The sequence below is a fragment of the Mastigoproctus giganteus genome, chromosome 4 (genome assembly GCF_048544385.1).
Source record: "Mastigoproctus giganteus isolate SK-2022 chromosome 4, ASM4854438v1, whole genome shotgun sequence".
Classification (NCBI taxonomy): domain Eukaryota; kingdom Metazoa; phylum Arthropoda; class Arachnida; order Uropygi; family Thelyphonidae; genus Mastigoproctus; species Mastigoproctus giganteus.
Genome location: NC_143578.1, coordinates 10,305,585 through 10,330,279, shown reverse-complemented (window position 1 = coordinate 10,330,279; position 24,695 = coordinate 10,305,585). Strand labels below are relative to the sequence as shown.

The 24,695-nt window shown below is 39.1% G+C and overlaps 1 protein-coding gene across 1 annotated transcript in view; it reads right to left on the bottom strand.

Moving 5' to 3' along the window:
- Positions 1-884: 884 nt before the first annotated feature.
- The window catches only part of LOC150086387 (3-hydroxyacyl-CoA dehydrogenase type-2-like), a 36,921-nt gene continuing 13,110 nt past the window's right edge, over positions 885-24,695 (bottom strand). Inside the window, exons 4-5 of the mRNA XM_090371346.1 lie at positions 12,914-13,151; positions 885-1,202 (exon numbers count right to left, since the gene is read on the bottom strand). Of these exons, the coding sequence (XP_090227472.1) occupies positions 1,012-1,202; positions 12,914-13,151 (429 nt within the window). The 3' untranslated portion in view covers positions 885-1,011. The remainder of the gene's footprint in view (positions 1,203-12,913; positions 13,152-24,695) is intronic.

Sequence of the window (24,695 nt, the reverse complement as noted above, 5' to 3'; positions counted from 1 at the left end):
CGTGTATAAGCGAATTCGGTTCGTGTTATATAAGATAACGTTCCCCTATTTATAAATCGTGTATGATCGAATTCGTGTAATGCAAACACGTGTTATACGAGGATCGACTGTATTGGAAAATTTAAAGCAAATATGGAATACTTCAGCAAATATTTTTAAAAAGTCCAAATATAAACTTTCAATTGTCTGCTGGTTGTCTCTGTTACATGTGTATGGACAGACAGGCAAATGAATGGACATGTTGAAGACAATAAGCGCATATAGAACAAGAGTAGCCTTGTGCAGGCGAAGTTTTTTACTGCTCCTGGAATAGAGAAGTTTTTTTCTGTTTTATTAGCTTAGTATGATATGAATGTTGTTAACATACATAGTAGTAAGGCATTGGTAAGCAACAATTCTCCTTTCATTTTAGCCGCACTTCGTATGTCCCACATTCTTTACTATTGCTATCCTTTCTTGCTGTGTCCATTATTTTCTTCAGTGTGATTAAGGATCAACAGTTCTCATACTAATGTGTCTACCACTATCCGAAACTAGTTTTCTAAATGAAATGGTTTCTGCAAGGTGTTCATGTATTCTTTGAAAGGTCTTATTTGGCACCTGAAGATTATGGAAGTTTTCTTACATGCTTCGACATCTTACTTCAGCTGCATTGCATCTAGCAACTCCATACATGAGATTCATGCCTACCATCTCTCAATTTGAATAAGCTCTCAATATCACAGGAAATGCATCAAAATGTTAATAACAAACTTCAAATGTGGGCAGATCTCTGGCTGATTCAAATATTGTGGAAAAGCAATGTTGTTATGAAAAAAAAAAAAAAAAAATTTTGTTTATTTTAGCACTATTAGTTGACAGATGGTAAAAATAAAAATCAATACTTAAGGAAAAAAAAATTTATTTATCACTATCATTCAGAAGCAATCAAACTCTTTCACAACATATACAAAATAAGTAAAAGTTGGCTGTGGTTAATATAAATTTATAAAAGTACTATGCAGAACAAATTCAATATGCCATTCTTATAGCGCCGTCTAATCTGATTACCTCTCCATTCATCATTGTATTTTCAATCAGAAACTGTACAAGATGTGCAAATTCCTCAGGTTTTCCAAGCCGCTTTGGAAATGGAATTTGTTTGGAAAGATGATTCACAATTTCTTCAGGCAGTGATCGTAGAAGAGGGGTGTCAAAGATTCCTATGGTGAACAAAACAAATTTTAAAATAAAAATTTACACATGTTTGCCACAACCCTATATTATACTTAGTAACTGTTTACTTTTGCAAGTTATCATAAAAAGAAAGTAAAACAAACATATATTGTAATGTAAAGATACCACGTTATGTAGACTAAAGATTTCATGACACAAAGATTACTGCAAGCTGTACCACCTCCTTGGGTACTTTATGGAATGTATCCAAAAAATGTTTCAAATATTTAGTTAAGAATCAAATGTAAATATAGTTTTAAAAAAAATGGGACAATCTGCAATTCTTATAATTATAATAGAAATCAAAGAAATTAATGAGTGGGGTAATGGAGACTGATAGCTCTCTAAAATCCCAAAATGAGCTGAAAATCACAGTAATTTGTTAACCTAATAATTTCACAACTTTTTAATCACATCTGAAACAAGGTGTGGTGCTGTCACAATAGTTTGAGATTAATGACATTCAACCTTTTATAAAGAGAAAATCATGTTTAATTAATCTCAAACTATTGTGACAGCACCACACTTTGTTTCAGATGTGATAACGCAGCCTGAAATATACTGGAACCAGAGGTAACAGGACAGATTACTGGATGGATACATAAATGTCTTACATATAACATAACTGTCTTATAATGGGAGATTTTAACTTCCCAGATATTGACTGGTACTTGTGATTTGGTCCCACACACACTAGCAAGGCTTTTGTGGATTTATTGGATAATTCTTTTCTTCAGCAACATGTTCAAGAGGCAACTAGAGAGAGTAATACGCTTGATCTGATTATCAGTAATGATTCTTCATGCATTAAAAATCTGCAGATAAAAGAATCACTAGGTGGCACTGATCACAGTGTGATGATGTGGGATTTACTTAAAGATGTAACTACCATCAGAGGTAAAGGGAAGAGTTTTGCTTTGGTAAAGGTGACTACAGTGGTCTCAGACAGTTTTTAAATTCTATACAATGGGACCAACTGATGATGTTACCAACAGCAAATTGTAATGGGAAGCATTCAAGAAAACAGAGGCAACCCCCGTATAACACGGTACTTCTAAAACATGGTTTTGCTCTAACATGATTAATAAATTGCGGCAAACCTCGCACAACACGGTACTGATATGACATGATTTCGCTCTAACGCGGTTAGAGAATTGTGGCAAATATTGCATAACGAGGTATTTTTGGGATTTTATACGGGGAAATCCTGCTATTATGTTGGATATAATTTTCCAACGTTTCCATTCTCTTTGGTGAATCCCTGCTTTTGGCTTGCTAGTCATTATGCAAAAAAAAAAATAAATAAATAAAATAAAATAAAAATACTGGAAAACCTCATATTTTATTTTGTTGGGAAATCCCCGTGTGCTATTGAACTTGTGGAAAAAAATCTAGATTTCAAAGTTTTATTACTATTGGATAACACGCCAGGCCATCCAAAAGATATGTCGTCCAAACGTTGAAGTAATATTCCTACCACCTAATACAACTTCTTTAATTTACCTTTAAAACTCATTACAATAGAAAATCGTTACAATACATTTGGAAAAAATTTATTCCGAATCTATTGAAATGATGGAGGCATGGAAACGTTATTCAATTGTGGACTGTATCGGAATCATAGCTTTATCACTCAAAGTAAAACCAACCATCAACATTAACCGCATGTTGGAAAAATGTATAGCCAAAATCAGTTCATTCAGGAAATGCCATATGGTCAAACCAGCAGAAAATGGAATCAGTGCAATAGTACAACTTGCTAAGTCAGTAGGAGTGAAGCTTTTGATGATATGACTACTGAAGACATTAAAGAATTACTGGTAGAAAAAGAGGCTGGCAAAGCAGATTTGGTGGAAATGGCATCAGGGGTAAACCAAATCAATCAATTCAGAGGATGATAGCATAGATGAAAATTCTGAAGATCCAAATTTTACACTAAAAAGCATACAGGAAGGCACAAACTTAGCCAAGCAATTAGAATCTTATTTTTTGGATGCAGATCTTTCGACTGAAAGAAGTGCAAAGTTCAAAAGTGAGCTTCAAAAATGTTTAGCTCCATAACATGAAATTTTTTAAACTATCAAGCAAAAGTAAACAACCCAGATTACTGATTTTTTAGAAAGAGCAGAAAATACACAAAATCTAGATGCTGCAGAAGAAAGTTCAGAAGGTGAAGATATTCTGCAACAGAGAAAAGTTCTTGTTTGGTTGTGCTTAGCAGTGATGAAGAAGAAGAAAATTAAACGAACGTACATTATCTGGCATATATGTATCACAGTTTGTAAGGCGTTTGTTCAGTTATTACTATTTTTAATAAACGTTAAGTTTCCGATAGCTATAAAAAAATGGGGTATTTTTTGTTACCTTCTGGAACGTAACCCCCCTTTTTGTACTGGTTCTTAGTCCCGCATAACACTGCAGGACTAAGAACCAGTTCTTAGTCGGGAGATTTTACACAAGATTTTATAGGAACCTAACTACCACGTTAGGGAGATTTTACATCTCCCTAACGTGGTAGTTAGGGAGATGTAAAATGTTTCGGGAGATTTTACACAAGATTTTATAGGAACCTAACTACCACGTTATACGAGAGTTACCTGTAATCGTGGAAGCTACTAGGCTTTTTGACCCAACTAAGAAATACTCTTCTAAGAAATGTATTTCTTAGAAGAGTATTTCTAAGAGATGAGACTCGTGGCACAGAAGAAAAATGCACAGGATACATATAAATTATCTGGTGACACAGAACAGTATGGTAGATATAAGCAAGTCTGCAATCAAGTCACAAAGGTGGTTGCGCAAGCGAAGGCAGATTATGAGAAATCTTTGGCAAAGGATGCAAAGAAAAACAGCAAAGACTTCTTCTTTACTTATGTAAACTCTAGAAAGAAGGGGATGAATCAGATTGGTCCATTTGATATCAACTGCTTGATTGTTGATGATTCTGTTGAGGCAGATGGCAAATTGAATGAGTATTTTGCATCTACATTCACACATGAGGAAGTCTGTAAGGAAGTGGAGGACAAAAGTTTATCAAACTCTAGTAGGGTGCTAAAATTTTTTGTAATAACTGAGAGCAAAGTGGAGAAATTGAAGTTGAATATAAGAAAAGCACCTGGAGTGGATGGGATCTATCCAGTTATATTAAAGGAGGCAGCAAAGTAAGTAAGCAAGCAAACCCATAGCCATAATTATGAAAGCTTCTTTGGAATCAGGGGAGGTACCCATGGACTGGAGATGTGCAAATATGTTCCCAATTCACAAAGGGAACATATTTGCACAAAGGGATCAAAGGGTGACAAAAGTAATTATAGACCTGTTAGTTTAACTTCTGTTCTGGGGAAAATAATGGAGTCACTGGTTAAAGAAGCTGATATGGATAATGGGATGGTTGAGTGTGAGAAGACAGAGTGGTAATCAATGGACACTGTTCTTCGTGTAGTAATGTTATTAGTGGAGTTCCCCAGGGTTCAGTGTTGGCCCCTTGTTGTTTTCTGCATTTATCAATAATACTGATGAAGGTATATCAGGGTTAATGTCCAAGTTTGCAGACAATACGAAGGTTGGCAGGGTTGTTAATGCCAGTAGGATACTGCAACAGGATCTAGAAAATTTGAGCAGATGGACTGAGGGGTGGCAACTAAAGTTTAACATTGACAAATGTAAAGTACTGCATACGGGTAGCAGTAACTCCAGAGTAACATACCAACTGAGTGGTGCTACACTGAGGGTAGTGGAGAATGAAAAGGGCCTGGGGGTGATTGTTGTTGTTGTTTGCTATTTGGAGCATTAGCAACTAAGGCCATATTGCTCCGGGATATGTGGTGGTCATTCCCTGACCTTTCCACATCATCTGTATTTGGTGGTCATGGAAGAAGCGTGTGCTATGCACTGCTGCTCCTGCCCACCTGGCTACGGAGGCACCAGGGGGGGATAATTGTGCAGTCAGATATGAAGTTTTCTGAGCAGTGCAGATAGGCTGCAAGAGTAGCAGATAGTGCTTGTCTATGATATACAGAAATTTTGCTAGGAGGGATAAGGAGGTGATTGTTCCCTTGTATAAGGTAATGGTCAGGCCACACCTTGAGTACTGCAGACAGGTCTGGAGGCCTCATTTTAGGAAGGATGTAGAGTTGCTGGAATGAGTGCAGAGAAAGGCAATGAGATTGGCAAATGAAACAAAGGGTTGCTCTTACCAAGAGAGGCTTAAGTTCTGCTAATTGCAGCATCTGGAGACTAGACACCTGTGAGATGATCTTATTGAAGTGTATAAGACCTTGAATGGTTTGAACAAGCTCAGTGCTGATGGGATTCTTCCTCTTGCTAAGATAACTTCAAAATTTATCATATCCATCATAGACGTGGCCTGTAACTAACATAAAGTACTAACAATGATAGTTGTCAGTTAACTTAAAAAAGAAGAAGAGTAGTTCCTGCCTTTGAAAATCCTTGATTAAAAAGAAAGGGAAGGCAGCAAGGAGAAACAGCAAACTCAAACTTTCAATTATATATAATTAAGTTCTGAAGCTAGCTAGGATGTCATACCTTTACTTTGGTTTTCTCAAACACAGGTTTATTTGTTTAAGAAAACAACAGTAGGGTCTATCATTAATGAGTCTGTTAAAATCAAATAATTTTCAAAACTGTAGCTGCTTCACCCATTATTCAACTGATTATAAGAAGAGTGGTTTAATGACTATGTTTTCCTTTCTTGTCCTGTTTTAATTTTGAGAAGAGCCAAAAATCATGTGGTGTCAAATGAGGTTGGTGCAGCATGATAGTAATGTTTTTGTCAGTCAAATTTTTCCACAGACAAGTGATGTGTGACACAGCACTTTGTCATGGTGAAGGACTCAACCTTTTCACCATTTTTAAGATCATTTATGGCAGATTGAGTTTCACAACTGTTTTAAAACTTCATGATAGTAGGCTGCATTAACAAGGCACCACCCCCAGATGCAGGAATGACATTCCATGGTAGGAAAGTGTTCAGATGTAGAGTCAGTAGCATTTTAGAAGAGAAGAAAGGTAATGTTGAGAGTCAAAAGGAAAAGCTTTTTTGAGGTAGAGAAAGCAATATTTGATTGTGTCACACTTATGCCAAGAAAGATTAGAAGTTGGGATAATCCCCAAAAACTTCATGGAATGAATTCTGATAAAATCCCCACATCTAAAAATGCAATTGCATCACTTTCACACATGCAATTTTGACTGCTGCATCTTTTGACTACAGTGCCTTAGTGATGACATTGTTTTCACTTTGAGCCTATAATTCATGGTCTCTGGATCGTATCCATATATGTACGACTTATCATCTGTTATCATTTTGGTTAAAAATAAATGCACGATCCGACAAAGCTTGCTAAAAAAACACATGGAATAAATTTGGTGCTTGCTTACCTCAAATGTAAAAATAGAGAGGGGGGAAAAAAATGAGTCCGCAATTCTTCCATTCAGTTTAGTCCCAAATCCTCAGTCAAAATGTCCTGATGCAAACCAAATGAAAGAGCATCTCCTCAACAATAATAGCTGTTGATTCAACTGAATGATGATGCAGACTTCAATGGTGTAGTGTTTCAGGATGTTAATGGGGGAAATGCTTCTTTTTCCATAAAGAGAAAAATTTCCTTCATAAAACCCCTAAAACTATTTAAACTTTTTTTTCTCCATGCCATCATTCCCCCATAAACTAAAACAAGTATTTCGTGTGTTTGTGTGGCTGATCTTCCAAGTACACAACAAAATTTTATGTTTTTTTTTTTTTTAATGAAAACCCCAAACATGAAGGACATCAGACACTATAGTAATTAGAACTGTGCAGATTGAGAAGCCAGAAAAACAGAAAATACTTGCTAACATCACACTTGAATTCTTTGCGTATTGTAATTTTTGAGAAATACATCTGAAGGAAGGTTCCTCCAGAAAACATATAGGAAGAGATAAACAAGAAAGAAGATGAAAAGTTTAGTTCTGTGTGTGTTTGGAAGTTGTTGCATGCATTCATACTGCTTTGGAAGAGAGCAGTGGAATTACAGATGCTAATTCATAAGAACAGTATCCATAAGTAGCTATAAAAAAGCATGTAGCAGAAACCGCATAGGAGAGATTAGAAGTTGGATAATCCCCAACAGAGATTTTTTTTTTTTTTTTTGCAAGGAATAAATAAAGACTATATTTTACGATTGAAGTTAGGTAAGTTTTTGTCATCCAATTGAAGAATTATCTTGAGATTGGCATTTAGAAATTGAAGATGGATATTTGAGAAGTTGAAGCTGTTTGTACAGGGTAAGGTTTCTCAACCTAGAAGGCATATAAGGCCTTGAATGGGTTGAGCACACTGAATTCTGATGGGATCCTTCCACTTGTTCAGATTATGAACCTAAGGGGGCATAATTTCAAATTAAGAAAAGACAGATGTAGAATAGATGTGCGGAAATTTGCCTTTTGCCAGCGGGTGATTAATTGCTGGAACAAACTTCCATCCGTCGTTGTGGAAGTTGATAGGTTAAATAAATTTAAGGAGGAACTGGACAGGTATTTGGAGGGAATGGTGTGATTTTTTTTTTTTTTTTTTTTTTTTGCTGATGATGCATATGCTCAAACACTTGCTTCGTTGCAGAACATTTTTTTTTTTTATGTGAACCCCAAACACGAGAGGTATTAGAAACTATAGTACTTAGTACCATCCTTGGGTTGGAGGTTGAGAAGACGAAAGAAGATATTTGTTGACATTGGACTTGAACTTCTCTAGATTGTAATTTTCAGGAAATACGTATGAAGGAAGGTTGTTCCAGAAAACGGCAGTTGAATGAATAAATGAGGAAGATGAAAAGTTGGTTCTGTGTGTCTGAAGTTGGACAGTAAATGGATGTTGGCTGGTGGCGGCACGGGTTCGGACTGTTTTGAAAGAGAGAGCGGGAATTATAGAAGCCAATTCAGAAGAACAGTGCCCATGGAAGTATCTGTAGAAGAGGCATGCAGCATAAACTAACAGCATAAATGGAATCAAGAAGCATAAACATACAGCATAAATGGAATCAAGAAGCCTGAGAGAGGTTTTGGGGGCACCAACTCAGATGTGGGAACAATATTCCATGGCAGGGCTGATTTGCGATTTATACAGAGTGAGCTGTTTAGAAGAAAAGTAATGCCGAGAGCGAAAGAGAAAAACCAAGTTTTTTAGATGCAGAGGAAGCAATATTTGTAATGTGCTTGTGCCAAGAGAGATTAGAAGCCAGGGTAATCCCCAAAAGAGATATATCATTTTGCCTAGAAATCGGAGTGTCACTAAAGATAAGCATAGGAGCAGAAGAATCCTTTTTGCGAGATATAAGACAACACTGAGTTTTAGAAGGGTTGAAATCAACTAAGCTGTCTTTGCCCCACTGGAGAATTACCTGAAGATCGGCATTTAAGGAATTGGTAGCAGATTTTCAAGAAGTTGAAGCTGATTGAGCACGACAAGGTTTCACAAAATGGAAAGTGGAATGCAATGTGCTATCATCGGCAAAACTTTGGATAGGATTTCCAGTCAATGGAAGGTCATTAATATACAAGAGGAAAAGAGTGGAGGAAAGAACTGAACCTTGGGGAACACCGGCATTAGTGGAGAAGTTAGAAGACAGAGAGCCATCTACCATCACCCTCAGTGAGCGATCAGAGAGAAAACTGGATAACCAATTACTAAAAACAGTTGGCAAACCATAAGATGGAAGCTTGTTTAGAAGATCTTTATGCCAAACACGATAAAAAGCCTTTGAGATGTCAAGAGCAACTACTTGTGTTTCACTGAACCTTTCCATTGAATTAGTCCATAAGTGGGTAACATAAGCCAGAATATCACCAGTGGATCGACACTGATGGAATCCATACTGGCGATCATTGATCAGACGGAAGGTTTCTAGGTAGTTTAAGAGTTGGCGGTTAATTGATTTCTCCATTACTTTAGAAAGAGTAGAAGTAATTGCAATGGGACAATAATTGGATGGGAGGGATTTGTCACCCTTTTTAGGAACTGGCTGGATATGAGCAAATTTCCAAGCAGAAGGAAAAACACCTTTGGAATAAGAAAGTGAAAAAAGGCGGCAGAGAATAGGAGTAAGTTCAGGAGCACAGGTTTTGAGAACAAGTGGAGAAATACCATCAGGACCTGGAGCTTTCTTAGCATCAAGATTCATCAAAATCCTTCTGATATCCTTTTGATGGAAGACCACAGGAGGAACTGAATGGAGCGTGTTGGGAGGAGTTTTACCAAGATCATTAATACATGAGCTGGAAGAAAAATGGGATGCTAGCAGGTCAGCTTTATCTTTGGCTGAAGTGACAACAGAACCATCTGGTTTGGACAGAGGTGGGAGCAGAGATGGGCAAAAGTTGCGGCCAATAGCACTGGCAAGAGACCAGAATGCTCGGCTACCATTAGGGCAAGAAGCAAGTTTTCTACTCTTAGCCTGTTCAAACTCTAGTTTGGACTGATTAATAACTGCTTTACAGTTGTTGCGAGCTTTGGTGTAGGCAGAAAATGAAACTGAAGAATTAGAAATAAGCCAATTACAATATGCAACATTCTTCTCTTGAACAGCCTTAGCACATTTATTGGAAAACCAAGATTTAGATAAAGGATGAGATTTTAAAGTGGATGTGGGATAAAGGATTCCATTCCTGCAACAATAATTTCACTGACACGATCTGAGCAAAAGTTGACATCAGAAGTTTTGAAACAGTAACCTGACCAAGGAAAAGAAGAAAAGAAGTCTCGCAGGTCATTCCATTTTGCATTCTTGTAATGCCAAACAACACAAGGTTGGGAATAGCCATGAGATAAACGTTCCATTGGAGAAGAGACAATCACCAAGTTGTGATCTGAAGTGCCTAAAGGACCTCTCACTTCGACCGTGTACTTAGAAGTGTTGTTTGTGAGAAAAAGATGAAGCGTGTTGGCTGTGTGGTTAGGATTGTCCGGTATTCTTGTAGGTAAATGAACAATCTGTGCAAGGTCATTAGAAATTGCAAAAGCCTCAGCATCTCAACCTGCTGGGTCGGTGTGACTAGAAAACTGAAGCCGGCTGGAGTTGTGAACATTAAAATCACCAAGGAAAATTACCTCACTGTTAGGAAAGTTGGACTGGAGAAAGTCAAGTTGCAAAGAGAGGAAGTCAAAGAGCTCCAAGTGATTAGTGGAGTTGGGAGAACGGTAGGGACAACAGATGAATTTGACACAATAAGGTAGAGAGATTTTAAGCCAGAGAAGATGAAAGAGAGGAGATTCCAAATTGCCAAGTCTCTGACAGGGAATATCAGAATGGACATATGCACAAGTACTACCTTTGAGGCGAAAGGAATCATACAGCGAATAAGTTGGGCATCTGAGATGAGCAATAGTTGAATCAACCGATAACTGAGATTCTGTCAGAAAAAGTACATGGGATTTGGCAGACTGCAAGTGGAAATGGACATCGTTGAGATTAGAATTGTGACCACGTTTATTTGGGAAATCAATTAGGAAGTGCTTGGGAGGTTTAGATCTTTTCGCAGATAAGCTTGCTCTATTAGTTTCACAACTCATGGTGTATTCAATAATAAGAAAAAGTGAGTGGGACATGCTGTATGAAGTAATGAAATTTTTCGATATGGCGTACACGTGGTAAGAATATACCCAGATCCTTGAAATAACGTGGCCTCGACTATGCTCCCCGCATACACACTACTCGGACTCCCTCCAGTCACTATCTGGCAGAGTAGAGGTAGCAAGATTATACACTAGCTGATCCGGAAGCCTCCTAGGGAGTTACCAATAGGTTCGGTCTGGTGTACTAACTAGTGGCCGGCCTGCGAACGCCGTTTTAGAGCTGTACCCTCGAAATGTAAGGAATATTGGATCTCGCCACAAAGCTCATCATAACCTCAAAAGTCATCAATCATACTGCATGATGGAAGAGATAGGGAAGGGTTGACCGGAACTTCAATCCTCCACCACTTTAATCCTCCACCTTCCATCACTTCAATCCTCCAATAAGCAAAGTGTTGGTATTTCACCGGTTGATGAGAGTCATCTACAACCCAGTACTGCCTGGTAACATAGAGGGGCGGCGTTCCTCCATGTGGTGTGGGCGCCACACCTTGACCCCTGCTTACGTTGGTTCACACCTGTGTGGTCACCCACCATGTACTTGTGCATGGAGGTTATACATGCCACTACTACTATATATGAATTAGGTGCTGTTACAAGATATTGCCTCAGGTGCCACAAACACTATTGCCAGCCCGAACGTACTGTTCTGTGTGACTATTGCAACTTTCCTGAATCTGTACTTATTTGGTAAAATTATGTTCTTATTAAAATTGGATACCAATAAAAGAATGAGTATACTCTAAAAATAATTTCAAGTTATTAGGGATGAGATGTTATTCTTTATGCTCCAGAAGATTTCCTTTTCACTGCATTGTGAGTATAGCTAGCATTAAAAAACAAATATAAAGAAAGATATTTGTATCAACCCCGGGGGCTCACCTCTGGTGAGTATGGGCTTGGCACACCCAGGGTCCTGAGCTGGATATCATCGTTCTTCCCTCTCTTGGTGATTCCTTTCTACTGCTGACTCTTGTTTTCTCTCTCTCTCTCTCTCTCTCTCTCTCTCTCTCTCTCTCTCTCTCTCTCTCTCTCTCTCTCTCAGGGTAAGTCAGAATTTTTTTTTTTTTTTTTGCTGGTGCAGCATAAGCCTCAGGCTTCCTTGCACCATATGGCTAGTAATAATAATAATAATGGAATCAACAAAATTATGGACAGTATTTACAGTCAACAGAAAAAGATTGTTAATATACAAGAGGAAAAGAGTGGTAGAAAGAACCAAACCTTGTGTAACACCAACGCTAGTTGAGAATGTTTGAAGATAGAGAGCCATCTCGTATACCCCAAGTTAGAGAAAACCATTGCAAAAAAGCAGATGGTTATCCATAAAATGGACATCTGCTTATAAGACCTTTATGGCAAAAAAAAAAAAAAAAAAAAAAAAAAAGAACACAATAAAAAGTCTTGGAAATGTCAAGAGCACTTGCCTGAGTCTTTTCCATTAGATTTGTCCGAAGATGAGTAACACAACCCCAGGTGCTCACATCTGGTGAGAATGGGTTTGGCACACCCAGGGTCCTGAGCTGGATATCATCATTCTTCTCTTTCTTGGTGATTCCCTTCTACTTCTCTCTCTCTCTCTCTCTCTCTCTCTCTCTCTCTCTCTCTCTCTCTCTCTCTCTCTCTCTCTCTCTCTTAGGATAACTCGGGAATTTTTTTTTTTGACTGGTGCAGCATAAGCTTCAGGCTTCCTTGCACCATACAGCTAATAATAATAATAATAATAATAATAATAATAATAACATAATCCAATATATCACCAGTGAACCAGCACTGATGAAATCAATACTGGATATCACATTGTTCACACTCCAACATTTTCAGTACATGTGACAAACACGTGTTCATGCAAAGCAACTTTCTGCTATACTGGTAACTAACAACAAATTAAAATCCAGCATGCATCTATTCAAAAAGTATAATTGTGAGCACTCATGCCCTCCTTAGCTACTATAACTAATCAAGAATTATGTGATCATTTAAAAAATGTTTTTTTTTTTTAATCAAAATTTGTATTCATATGCACAAGCTATCCTTCATCCTATCAATTAATAAGCACCCATTACTAACCTGGTGCAATTGTGCAACATCGAATTCCTTGATCTCCCAAGTCTCTGGCAATAGGCAAAGTCATTCCTATTATTGCTCCTTTACTAGCTGAATATGCAGCTTGACCCATCTGACCATCATAAGCTGCAACACTTGCTGTATTAATAACAATTCCCCTCTGCCCATCACAATCAGGTACATTTTTTCCTATAAGCCCAACTGCCAAGCGGATGACATTAAAAGTTCCAATAGAATTCACCTGAAAATAGAATTTCCGTATTAATACAAATAATCAAATTCTTAAAGTAAAATTTTTACATGCCATTAATCAAGCGAATTTACATGTGTGTATGTTTTTTTTTTTTTTTTTTTTTTAATAAATTTAGTAAATTTCATTAAAATGATGTGTATTTGCATATTTACAGGTGTTTGATTGGATTTGATTTGATTTGATTTTTATGGTGCAAGTGCCACTAAGGCCATGATGCACTGAGTCCAGTATTTAAAAAGAATAAGACACAAGTAACTTAAAAATGATATATCAGTATATACAAATGACTAAAATATAGATAATAAATTCCAGGTAAAAATGAGGTGTATACGATACATACTAAAAACATTTATAGAAGAGTATAAAGATTTGTGATTTTTAAAAATTTTTAAATTGCGGACATATTGTCTTGACAGCTGAAATCTGACTGAGTGTATAAGGCTCAGTCAGATGATTAAAGGTACTAAAACATAAACAGCATTCATTTAAAAATCTATGACACTCAGTAGACATGTTTCTCAGTTAAAATGGTATCACAGTGCCTGCAGCGCCTCCATAGCCAGGTGGGAAGGAGCAGCAGTGTGTAGCACACGCTTCTTGATTAGACCATGGTTCGAGCCCGTCACCACCAAATACGGAGGATGCGGAAAGGTCAGGGAATGACCACCGCATCTTCTCGGAGCAATATGGCCTTAGTTGCTAATGCTCCTAAAAACCAAAAAACAACAACAATGATCGATGTTCATTTCTTTCGAATTACTTGTCTATAGTCTGTATAGGGGACTACCAGACAAGAGTTATAACAGGTTACTGATTTGGCTGCAGAGTCCACCAAATCATTTCCCAGGATTCCAATGTGGCTGGAGATCCAGCAGAAGTGAATATCAAATTCCAATTCAGAAAGGGAGTGTATCCTCAGAGGATACATCAGAGGAGTGTATCCTCTGATGTACCTGATACAGGACTGGATGAGGATTGTACCTCATCAATGACAAAGCCTGTAATGAACTAAGAGAATCAGCATATATAACACATTTTTGGTGGTAGTTTATTTGTATATTATCCAAGGCTAGTTTAATTGTGTGCAGCTCTGCAGTGAATATGCGTTTGGCAGGGGTCTGCCAAGATAAGGGAAGACAGCTGCAGATCTAACAGACACCTCTGACTTCGAACCAACGTGTGGTGTGGTGTGGTGGCATCCACACCACCACTTTGCTTATTGGAGGCTTCAAGTGGTGGAACTCAGGTTTAGTTTCCAGAGCTAAGTTCCAGTCAACTCTTCTCCTTCTCTTCCATTATGCAGTATGATTGATGTCTTCTGAGGTTATGATGAACAACCATGGCGAGATCCAAACTTCCTTACATTTCGAGGATACAGCTCTAAAACGGTGTTCGCAGGCTGGCCACTAATTAGTACACCGGGCCGAACCTATTGGTAATTCTCAAGGAGGTTTCCGGATCAGATAGTGTATAATCTTGCTAGCTCTACTATGCCAGACAGTGACCTGAAGGAGTCCTAGTAGTGTGTATGCAGTTGCATTGTCAAGGCCACATCATTTCAAGGATCTGGGTATATTCTTACCATGTGTACACCATATCCAAAAACATCATTAATTCATACAGCATGGCCCCCCCCCCACATTTTCTTACTATTGAATACACCATGAATTGTCACACTAATAGAGCAAGCTTATCTTTGAAAAGATCTAAACCTCCCAAAAACTTCCTAGTTCATTTCACAAATACATGTGGTCTCGGTTCTAATCTCAATGATTTCCATTTCCACATACAGTCTGCCAAACCCCATATACTTTTACGGACAGAATCTCAGCTATTGGTTGATTCGCCCACTGCTCATCTCAGTTGCCCAAACTATTCGCTGCATGATTCCTTTCACTTCAAAGGTGGCACTTGTGCACATGTCTGTTCCAATATTCTTTGTCAGAGACTTGGTAATTTGGAATCTCCTCTTTTCGATCTTCTCTGACTTAAAATCTCTCTACCTCATTCTGTCAGATTCATAAGTTGTCTCTGCCATTCTCCCAACTCCACTAATCACCTGGAGCTCTTTGACTTCCTCTCTTTGCAACTTGACTTTCTCCAGTCAAACTTTCCTAATAGTGAGGTAATTTTCCTTAGTGATTTTAATGTTCACAACTCCAGCTGGCTTCCGTTTTCTAATCACACAGATCCAGCGGGTCAAGATGCTGAGGCTTTTGCAATTACTAATGACCTTGCACAGATTGTTCATTTACCTACTAGAATACTGGACAATCTTAACCATGCAGCCAACACACTTGATCTTTTTCTCACAAACAGCCCTTCTAAGTACACGGATGAAGTGAGTGGTCCTTTAGTGCACCTCAGATCACAACTCGGTGATTGTCTCTTCTCCAATGGAGCCTTTATCTCATGGCTATTCCTAACGTTGTGTTGTTTGGCATTACAAGAATGCAAAATGGGATGACCTCTGAGATTTCTTTTCTTCTTTTCCTTGGTCAGATTAATGCTTCAAGACTTCTGATGTCAATGTCTGCTCACTCCGTGTCAGTGAAATTATTCTTGTAGGAATGGAATCCTTCATTCCACGCTCCATGTTAAAATCTTGTCCTTTATCTGACCTTGGTTTTCCAATAAATATGCTAAGGCTGTTCAAGAGAAGAATGTTGCATATAATAATTGGCTTGTTTCCAATTCTTCAGTTTCATTTTCTGCCTTCACCAAAGCTCGCAACAATTATAAAGCAGTAATTAAGTCCAAACTAGATTTTGAACAGGCCAAGATTATAAAACTTGCTTCTTGCCCTAATGGTAGCCAAGGCAGTCTTTTCTCCTGCCAAAGCTATTGGTCGCAACCTTTGCCCATCTCTGCTCCTACCTCTGTCAAAACCAGATGGCTCTACTGTCACTTCAGCCAAGGATAAAGCTGACCTGCTAGCATCCCATTTTTCTTCCAACATGTATTAATGATCTCAGCAGAACACTTCCCACCATTCCCAACATGCTCCATTCAATACCTCCTGTGGTCTTCTGTCAAAAGGATGTCAGGAGTTTGACCAATCTTGATGCTAAGAAAGCTCCAGGTCCTGATGGTATTGCTCCACTTGGTCTCAAAACCTGTGCTCTTGAATTTACTCCTGTTCTTTGGCACCTTTTTTCACTTTCGTATTCCAAAGGTGTTTTTCCTTCTGCCTGGAAATTTGCTCATATCCAGCCAGTTTAAAAAGGGTGACAAATTCCTCCCATCCAATTTTCATCCTACTGCAGTTACTCCTACTCTTTCTAAAGTAATCGAGAAATCAATTAACTGCCATCTCTTAAACTACTTAGAAACCTTCTGTCTGATCAACGATCACCAGTATGGATTCCATCAATGTTGATCCACTGGTGATATTCTGGCTTATGTTACTCATTTATTGACAAATTAAATGGAAACATTTGGTGAAACTCAAGCAATTGCCCATTGACATCTCAAAGGTTTTCGATTGTGTTTAAGAGATGGCAGTTAATTGACCTTCTTCCATTGACCGGAAATCCTATCCCTAGTTTTGCTGATGATAGCACATTGCATTCCACTTTCCAGTTTGAAAAACCTTGCCCTGCTCAATCAGCTTCAACTTCTTGAAAATCTGCTACCAATTTCTTAAATGATGATCTTCAGGTAATTCTCCAGTGGCACAAAGACAACTTAGTTGATTTCAACCCTTCTAAAACTCAGTCTTGTCTTATATCTCACAAAAAGATTCTTCTGCTCCTATGCTTATCTTTAGTGACACTCTGATTTCTAGGCAAAATGATATCTCTTTTGGGGATTACCCTCACTTCTAATCTCTACTGGCACAAGCATATTACAAATATTGGTTCCTCTCTCTGCATCTAAAAAACTTGGTTTTCTCTTTCGCTCTCGGCGTTACTTTTCTTCCAAACAGCTGTTCACTCTGTACAAATTGCAAGTCAGCCCTACCATGGAATATTGTTCCCACATCTGGGGTGGTGCCCCCAAGACCTCTCTAAGGCTTCTAGATTCCATTCAGAGAGTGCAGTTAGGTTAATTTATGACTCGTCTCTAACCGAGTTTCTCCACTCTCTGTCTCATAGATGTACTGTTTCTGCTGCATGCCTTTTCTACAGATACTTCCATGGGCATTGTTCTCCTGAATTTGGCTTATATAATTCCTGCTCTTTCAAAACAGTCCGAACATCTGCCGCCACCAGCCAACATCCATTTACTGTCCAACTTCACTCTCACAGAACCAACTTTTTACCTTCCTCGTTTATTCATTGAACTGCCACTTTCTGGAACAACCTTCCTTCATACGTACTTCATGAAAATTACAGTCAAAAGAAGTTCAAGTCTAATGTCAACAAATATCTTCTTTCATCTTCTCACCCTCCAACCCAAGCATGGTACTAAGTACTATAGATTCTAACTCTCATGTTTGGGGTTTTCATAAAAAAAAAAAAAAAAAAAATCTGTGAAGACTGGCAAGAAGACAGAATGTTCAAATTTGTGGGCTGAAAAGAGCTGCAGGTAGACATCAGATGGAGTATTATTCTTCCCCCAGTTGCTAAGAGAGAAGTTCCAGGCAGGAACACAAGAATGCCAAGGTGGAAAGGATTGCCTAGGTGAGGGGGCAACGTTGTTTACCATGATGTCCAAATTTCTGAATAAATCTTGGACACTAATACCCAATGGACGATTGGCCATTTTACAAGTGGTGTACAGAATTTTCCAGCATGGTTCAAAAACAGATGCCCACGTCGGATGGTCTGACAGGGATTTAAGCTCGACAGCATAAAGGAGAGACAACTATTTTTGGCGAAGGGACAAAGACGGTTCATTAGGTTCAATATAAAGACTTTGGACAGGAGATGTTCTAAATGCAACAGTAGAAATGTGGATAGCCTGGTGGTGGAGGGTATCAAGCCACCGAAGGATGCTATTCCTGGCAGATGCATACACTTGACACCCATAATCTAATTTTGGTCACACAAGTGCATGATACAAATGGAGTAACATGCACTTGTCTGCCCCCAACAGGTAGAAGAGAGCACAGAGAGGTTTCAGCTCTCTCATGCATTTGGTGCATAGCTGACTGATATGATGGAAAAATGTCAGCTTTTTGTCAAATATGAGTCCCAAGAATTTTTTTTCTGTTACTACTGGAATGGTGCTTTGTCTGAGTCTTAATTCAGGTTCGGGGTTAAGATTACGCTTGCAACAAAAATCGATGCAGATGGTCTTGTCTGATGAGAATCTAAAACCATTGGCCACTGCCTAGGAGTTAAGATGATCAATGGCTTGTTGCAGTTGTCTCTCTATAACTCTCATGTTGCATGACTGGGAAAAAATGCTGAAATCATCGACACAGAGTACACTCTTTATGGTTGGAGGAAGTTGTTCGGTAATAGAGTTAACTTTAATGGCAAAAAGCATAACACTTAAAACAGATCCTTGCAGAACTCGCCCCTCTTGGCAAAAAGGCCAAGAGAGGGTGGATCTTACTCGAACTTGGAAAAAACGAGAAGATAAAAAGTTTTTAATAAAAATAGGAATGTGGCCTCTAAGACCAAGATTGTAAATATCTTTTAAAATACCAAATCTCCAAGTTGTGTCATACACTTTCACCATATCAAAGAAGATTGACACCAGGTACTCTCTTTTAAGGAAAGAATTTCAAATAAGTATTTCCATTCTCATTAAGTGGTACAAGGTGGACCTATTCTTTTGGAAGCCACACCGATATCGGGAGAGGTCATTTGATTATAAATACAATAAAAGATGAGCATTGACCATTCTCTCCAATAATTTACACAAGCAGCTAGTCAGAGCGATACGGCAGTAGTCTGTAGAAGGTTAGGATTCTTGCCTGGCTTAACAAAAGTAAGAATAATTACCTTACACCAGGCATCAGGAAACTGCTCTTCAGGGAAGATTTTGTTGTATAGGAAGAGCAAGTGGGCCATGGATTTTGATAAACGGTCTTTGGTCATTTCATAATGGATGTCATCTGGTCCAACAGCGGTAGCTTTTGTGAGTGCAAGTGCTGTTTTTAGCTCATAGATACATCCAAAAATGCTCTTAAATTTACATCCAAGGGCTCCCACTCATTATATGAGTGGGAGCCCTTGGATGTGTTAGAGTAGCTAAGAATAGGAACAGGTGCATGTATACTTGCGTGTACACCAATGCTAGGAGTTTGGTAAATAAATTTGATGAACTTGAGGTATTGCTCAAAACATCAAAGGCAGATATTGTTGGGATATCAGAGACATGGTGTCACACAGATATAAGGAATGCAGAACTGGAATTTGGGGAGTACAATGTGTACAGAAAGGATAGACAGTATAGGAAGGGAGGAGGGGTTATGCTATTAGTTAAGAAACACATAAAATCCAAGGAAGTGATGTCCAGCGACATCGCTGGACAGTGCAATGTCGAGTCAGTTTGGTATGACATAAGCATTGGGAGATCAAAATTGAGAGTAGGAGTGTGCTATAGGCCTAATGACTCTGATGAGTATAATAAGAAACTGTACAGGGAAATAGAGTGGGCCAGTAAATCAGAGAGTCTTATAATGGGGGATTTTAATTTCCCAGATATTGACTGGAATTTGTGGGTTGGTCACCCACACACTAGCAAGGCTTTTGTGGATTTATTGGATGATTGTTTTCTACATCAGCATGTTTGGGAGGCAACTAGAGGGAGTAATACTCTTGGTCTGATTATCAGTAGTGATTCTTCATGCATTAAGAATCTGCAGATAAAGGAACCACTAGGTGGCAGTGATCACAGTGTGATGAAGTGGGATTTACTCAAAGAGGTAACTACCATCAGGGGTAAAGGGAAGGGTTTTTGCTTTCATAAAGTTGACTAAGATTGTCTGAGACAGTATTTAAATTCTACACAGTGGGACCAACTGATGATGTTACCAACAGCAAATTCAAAATGGGAAGCATTCAAAGAACTTATCTTGGAAGCTACTAGGCTTTACATACCAACTAAGAAATATTGTTCAAGCTTTAGGCCTAAATGGATGTCAGATGAACTAATGAGACATATAGCAGAGAAGAAAAATGCATGGGATACATATAAATTAACACGTGACACAGAAGCCTATGATAGATATAAGCTGATCTGTAACCAAGTTACAAAGGAGGTTAGGCAGGAGAAGGCAGATTACGAGAAATCTTTGGCAAAGGATGCAAAGAAAAACAGCAAAGAGTTCTTTACTTATGTAAACTCTAGAAGGAAGGGGAGGAATCAGATTGGTCCACTTGATATCGATGGTTCAACTGTTGATGATCCTGCTCAGGTATCTAACAAACTAAATGAATATTTTGCATTGACATTCACACATGAGGATTTATTCAGCGAGGGGAATGCCAGAGGTGTATTCAACTCTGGCAGTAAGCTAGATAATCTTGTAATAACTGAGAGTAATGCGGAGGAGAAATTGTTGAAGATAAACACAAGAATGGCACCTGGGGTGGATGGGATCTACCCAGTTATATTAAAGGAGGAAGCAAAGGAAGTAAGCAAATCCTTAGCCATAATTATGAGAGCTTCCTTGGACTCAGGGGAGGTACCCATGGACTGGAGATGTGCAACTGTGACCCCAATTCACAAAGGAAGATCAAAGGCTGACACAAGTAATTATAGACCTGTGAGTTTAACTTCTGTTCCAGGAAAATTAATGGAGGCCCTGGTTAAAGAAGCACTGCAGGATCATCTAGACAAGACTTCAATTATAGCTCGGACACAAGCATGGTTTTAAATTCTTGCCTGACAATTTTATTGGATACTATGATGCAGTCACAAAAGAACTGGATGCAGGGAATAACTTTGATATTATATATTTGGATCTTAGAAAGGCTTTTGATACTGTTGCACATGGAAGACTGCTGGACAAATTGGAGCAGTGTGGCATTGGAGGCAAATTGCTGCTATGGATAAAGGGGTGATTGAAGGGGAAAAGACAGAGAGTGGTAATCAATGGACACTGCTCATCGTGGACTAATGTTATTAGTGGAGTCCCTCAGGGTTCAGTGTTGGGTCCATTATTGTTTTCTGTATTTATAAATGATATTGATGATGGTATATCAAGCTTAATGTCTAAGTTTGCTGATGATACAAAGGTTGATATGGTTGTTAAGGAGACTACTGACACTGCAACAGGATCTGGAAAGGTTGAGCAGATGGGCTGAGAGGTGGCAAATGAAGTTTAACATTGACAAATGTAAAGTACTACATATGGGAAACAGCAACCCCAGAGCAATGTATCAACTCTGTGGTACTACACTGACAGTGGGAGAGAATGAAAAGGACCTGGGGGTTATTGTGCAGGCAGATATGAAGTTCTCTGAGCAGTGCAGATGTGCTGCAAGAATAGCTCATGGTGTCTTGTCAATGATATACAGGAATTTTTCTAGCAGAGATAAGGAGGTGATTGTTCCCTTGTATAAGGCAATGCTCAGGCCACACCTTGAGTACCGTATACAGGTCTGGAGGCCTCATTTCAAGAAGGATGTAGAGCTGCTGGAACAAGTACAGAGAAGGGCAACAAGATTAGTGAATGGAACAAAGGGTTGCTCTTACGAAGAAAGGCTTAAGTTTTGCAAATTACAGTGTCTGGAGACTAGGTACTGGCGAGGTGATCTGATAGAGGTGTATAAAGCCTCGAATGGTTTGAGCATGCTCAGTGCCAATGGGATTCTTTCTCTTGCTCAGAATAATCACCTGAGAGGGCATAAATTCAGATTGAAGAAAGACAGATGAAGGATAGAGGTGAAGAAATTTGCCTTTAGCCAGCAGGTAGTTGGTTGGTTGAACAGACTTCCATCCCTTGTCGTGGAAGTTGATAGCCTAAATAAATTTAAGGCTCAGCTGGACATGTATTTCGAACGAACGGAGGGGTGAAATGGAAGTGTGTTTTTTTTTTTTTTTTTTTTGGCTGATGCTGCGTAAGCTTTCTTTCTTGCATCATATGCCTCTACTAATGCTAAATGCTAATACTAAAGTAGAAGCAAACTGGCTCATTCTTTTGCAGGACCTTGATGTCGTCAGTATTTCACCAGAATCCATGACAATTCCACTGTAGGAATTTAGCCATTATTTTGACTTGGTGGGTCCATCAGGTGGCTTCCGAAGTGCTGAGGGCTTACTTTTCTCAGTCTTGGATTTATCTGTTTTGGAGAATTATGGACACTGTCCCGTGTCCATTTCCTCCACTGCAAAGAGTTCCAGGACTGAGTCATCTGGTACCTCTTTCTCCTCAATCTCCTCATTTTCTTGAGTGCTACGGATACCTCAGGCTTCTTATTCTTTTCTACTTTAGACTTATTTTCTAGTTTTTTTTACTGGTGGAGCATTAGGAGGTACCAATATGGGAGTGGCAGGTGATTGAGCTCTTTTTTTACAGTTTTTTGTGAACTTACAGGTAGTGTGCAATAGGAGTGAATGACTCTTTTGGTGGTATAGTCATTTCTGTTTGGGTTCCAATGGAACATCTTCCTGCTGCCTTCTGAGCATAGGTAGGCTTGTTTATATTCAAGTGTTTCACCACTTTTCTTGCTTCCTGATATGATATGTTCAGTTCTGCCTTAAGTTTTTGAATTTCTTTTTCTTCCTTCCACCTCTGGCATGCTCGTGAATAGGCAGGCGCTCTCCTTGACAGTTAAGACACGATGGTTTTGAAGCTGAACATGATGAGGTTTCATGGTCCTTTGTAGCACAACGAGTGCATGCAAGGGCTCCATGACAGGTCATTTGTAAGTGTCCATATTTCTGGCAATTAAAGCACCGTAAAGGATTTGGTACATACGGATGAGGCACAATATTGCCTTAGCAGCCCTTGTGCCACTAAACAACAAACCAACAAACAGATGCACTAGACAGTTAATATAGCCAGCTTTGATCTCATTAGGAGACTTAGGAGAGTTAAACGTCAGGATGATATTTCTGGTGGGAACAAATTTCCCATCCCTACATGCAGAAATTCTTTTAACTGCAATAACTCCCTGTGGCTTTAGTTCAGAGCAGATTTCCTCCTCAGTAACCTTGAGAAGGTCCCACTCTGAAACGACACCTCTCGATGAATTGAGTGTTCTACATGGTGTCACACTTATCGGTATTCCTCCGAATGAATTTGCTCAGAGTAGCTGCTCAGAACGCTTGTCATTTTTGTTTCAATTACGAGTTCCCCAGAATGGAGCCTCTTAATTGATTTAGGAGAACTTGCTAACCCCTCTAAACCCTTCTGTATAAAGAAGGACGACATTTTTCCAATAGGCTTTTCACTGTTGCAGTGAACGATCAGGAATCTTGGAACAGGACCTGATGGTATTTCTGTTCGTTGTCTGGCACAATTGTGCTGTCTGTTTCTTCTCTTATACTTGCAGATAGGGACCGCTTTGCAACCCCTGAAGAATCAAGTTTATCGGGATTCATGAGTTTAAATTTGTCTTGGCATCCGGACTCCCCACCCACCACAGAGCCCAAAGGGACGCCCACTACACGGCAAACAATAAATGCGTTTGGGAGTGGGATACCAGGGCTACCCAGATGCCATACCCGCACAGCCACAAGCCTGAATCTTGTCCCTTGGACCATGAGGGTAGGGGCATGGCATTGTCACGGTTGACCCTTGCAGGCGAACCCACTAGCTGATTGATCCTAGCCAGGCCATCCAGAACCACCGATCTTATCGAAGCAGGGGCCAAAGTGGTGTGTTGAAGCCGGGCCCCCTCAACCACAAGGATCCCCCTTTCCGAATTTCCATGGGTCATAGTGCATGGCAAACATTCCAGATTCCATTTATGCTAGCTTGGAACATGGGCTGTGGGCATTGGATCCCAGTGATGCTATTGGATCAGTGATGACCTCCCACTGATGCTGCTGGAGGACCAGAAGCATCAAGGGGACCACCCCTCAGCACCTGTATGTGGTGAGGGGACCACCCCCTCACCACATACAGGTGCACCCATCAAGAGGGCTTACAGGTGTATAAGCATAGATGTGGTGCAGAGAAAACTTAATTTTGTCATTTTCAATAAAAAAATAAATAAAATTCTTTCTTATTACCAAAAATTTTGTTTATCTATAGCAAAAGCTATAGATAAAACTACCTTTTGCTATAATTTGGTGTTGTGGAAATGAGTAGTGTGAATAAATTTAAGGAATAACTAGACAAATTATTAAATAGGATGGAGGGATAATGTGGAGAGTCTCTTTTGTTGTTGGGAAGTCAGTCATTCAGAATGCAATTCTACATCACAGTTGCCAGAAGATGTCTAATGATTCATCAATATGCACAGAAAATTTATTTTATTTGGTCACTTAGAAATGCAATTTCAACTACCCACGTGTATTGTGTCTATAAATCACGTGTGTTGATTTGCCTGTTTTGCTAGATGAAAAACCCCGGGTTCTGGGGGAAACCTTGCTATCTACGTCTGAGACCGACTAACTCAGTCACAGAGTGATAAAAGTCCATAAAAGTTCCTCAAGTCATCGACGGGATTCGAACCTGTG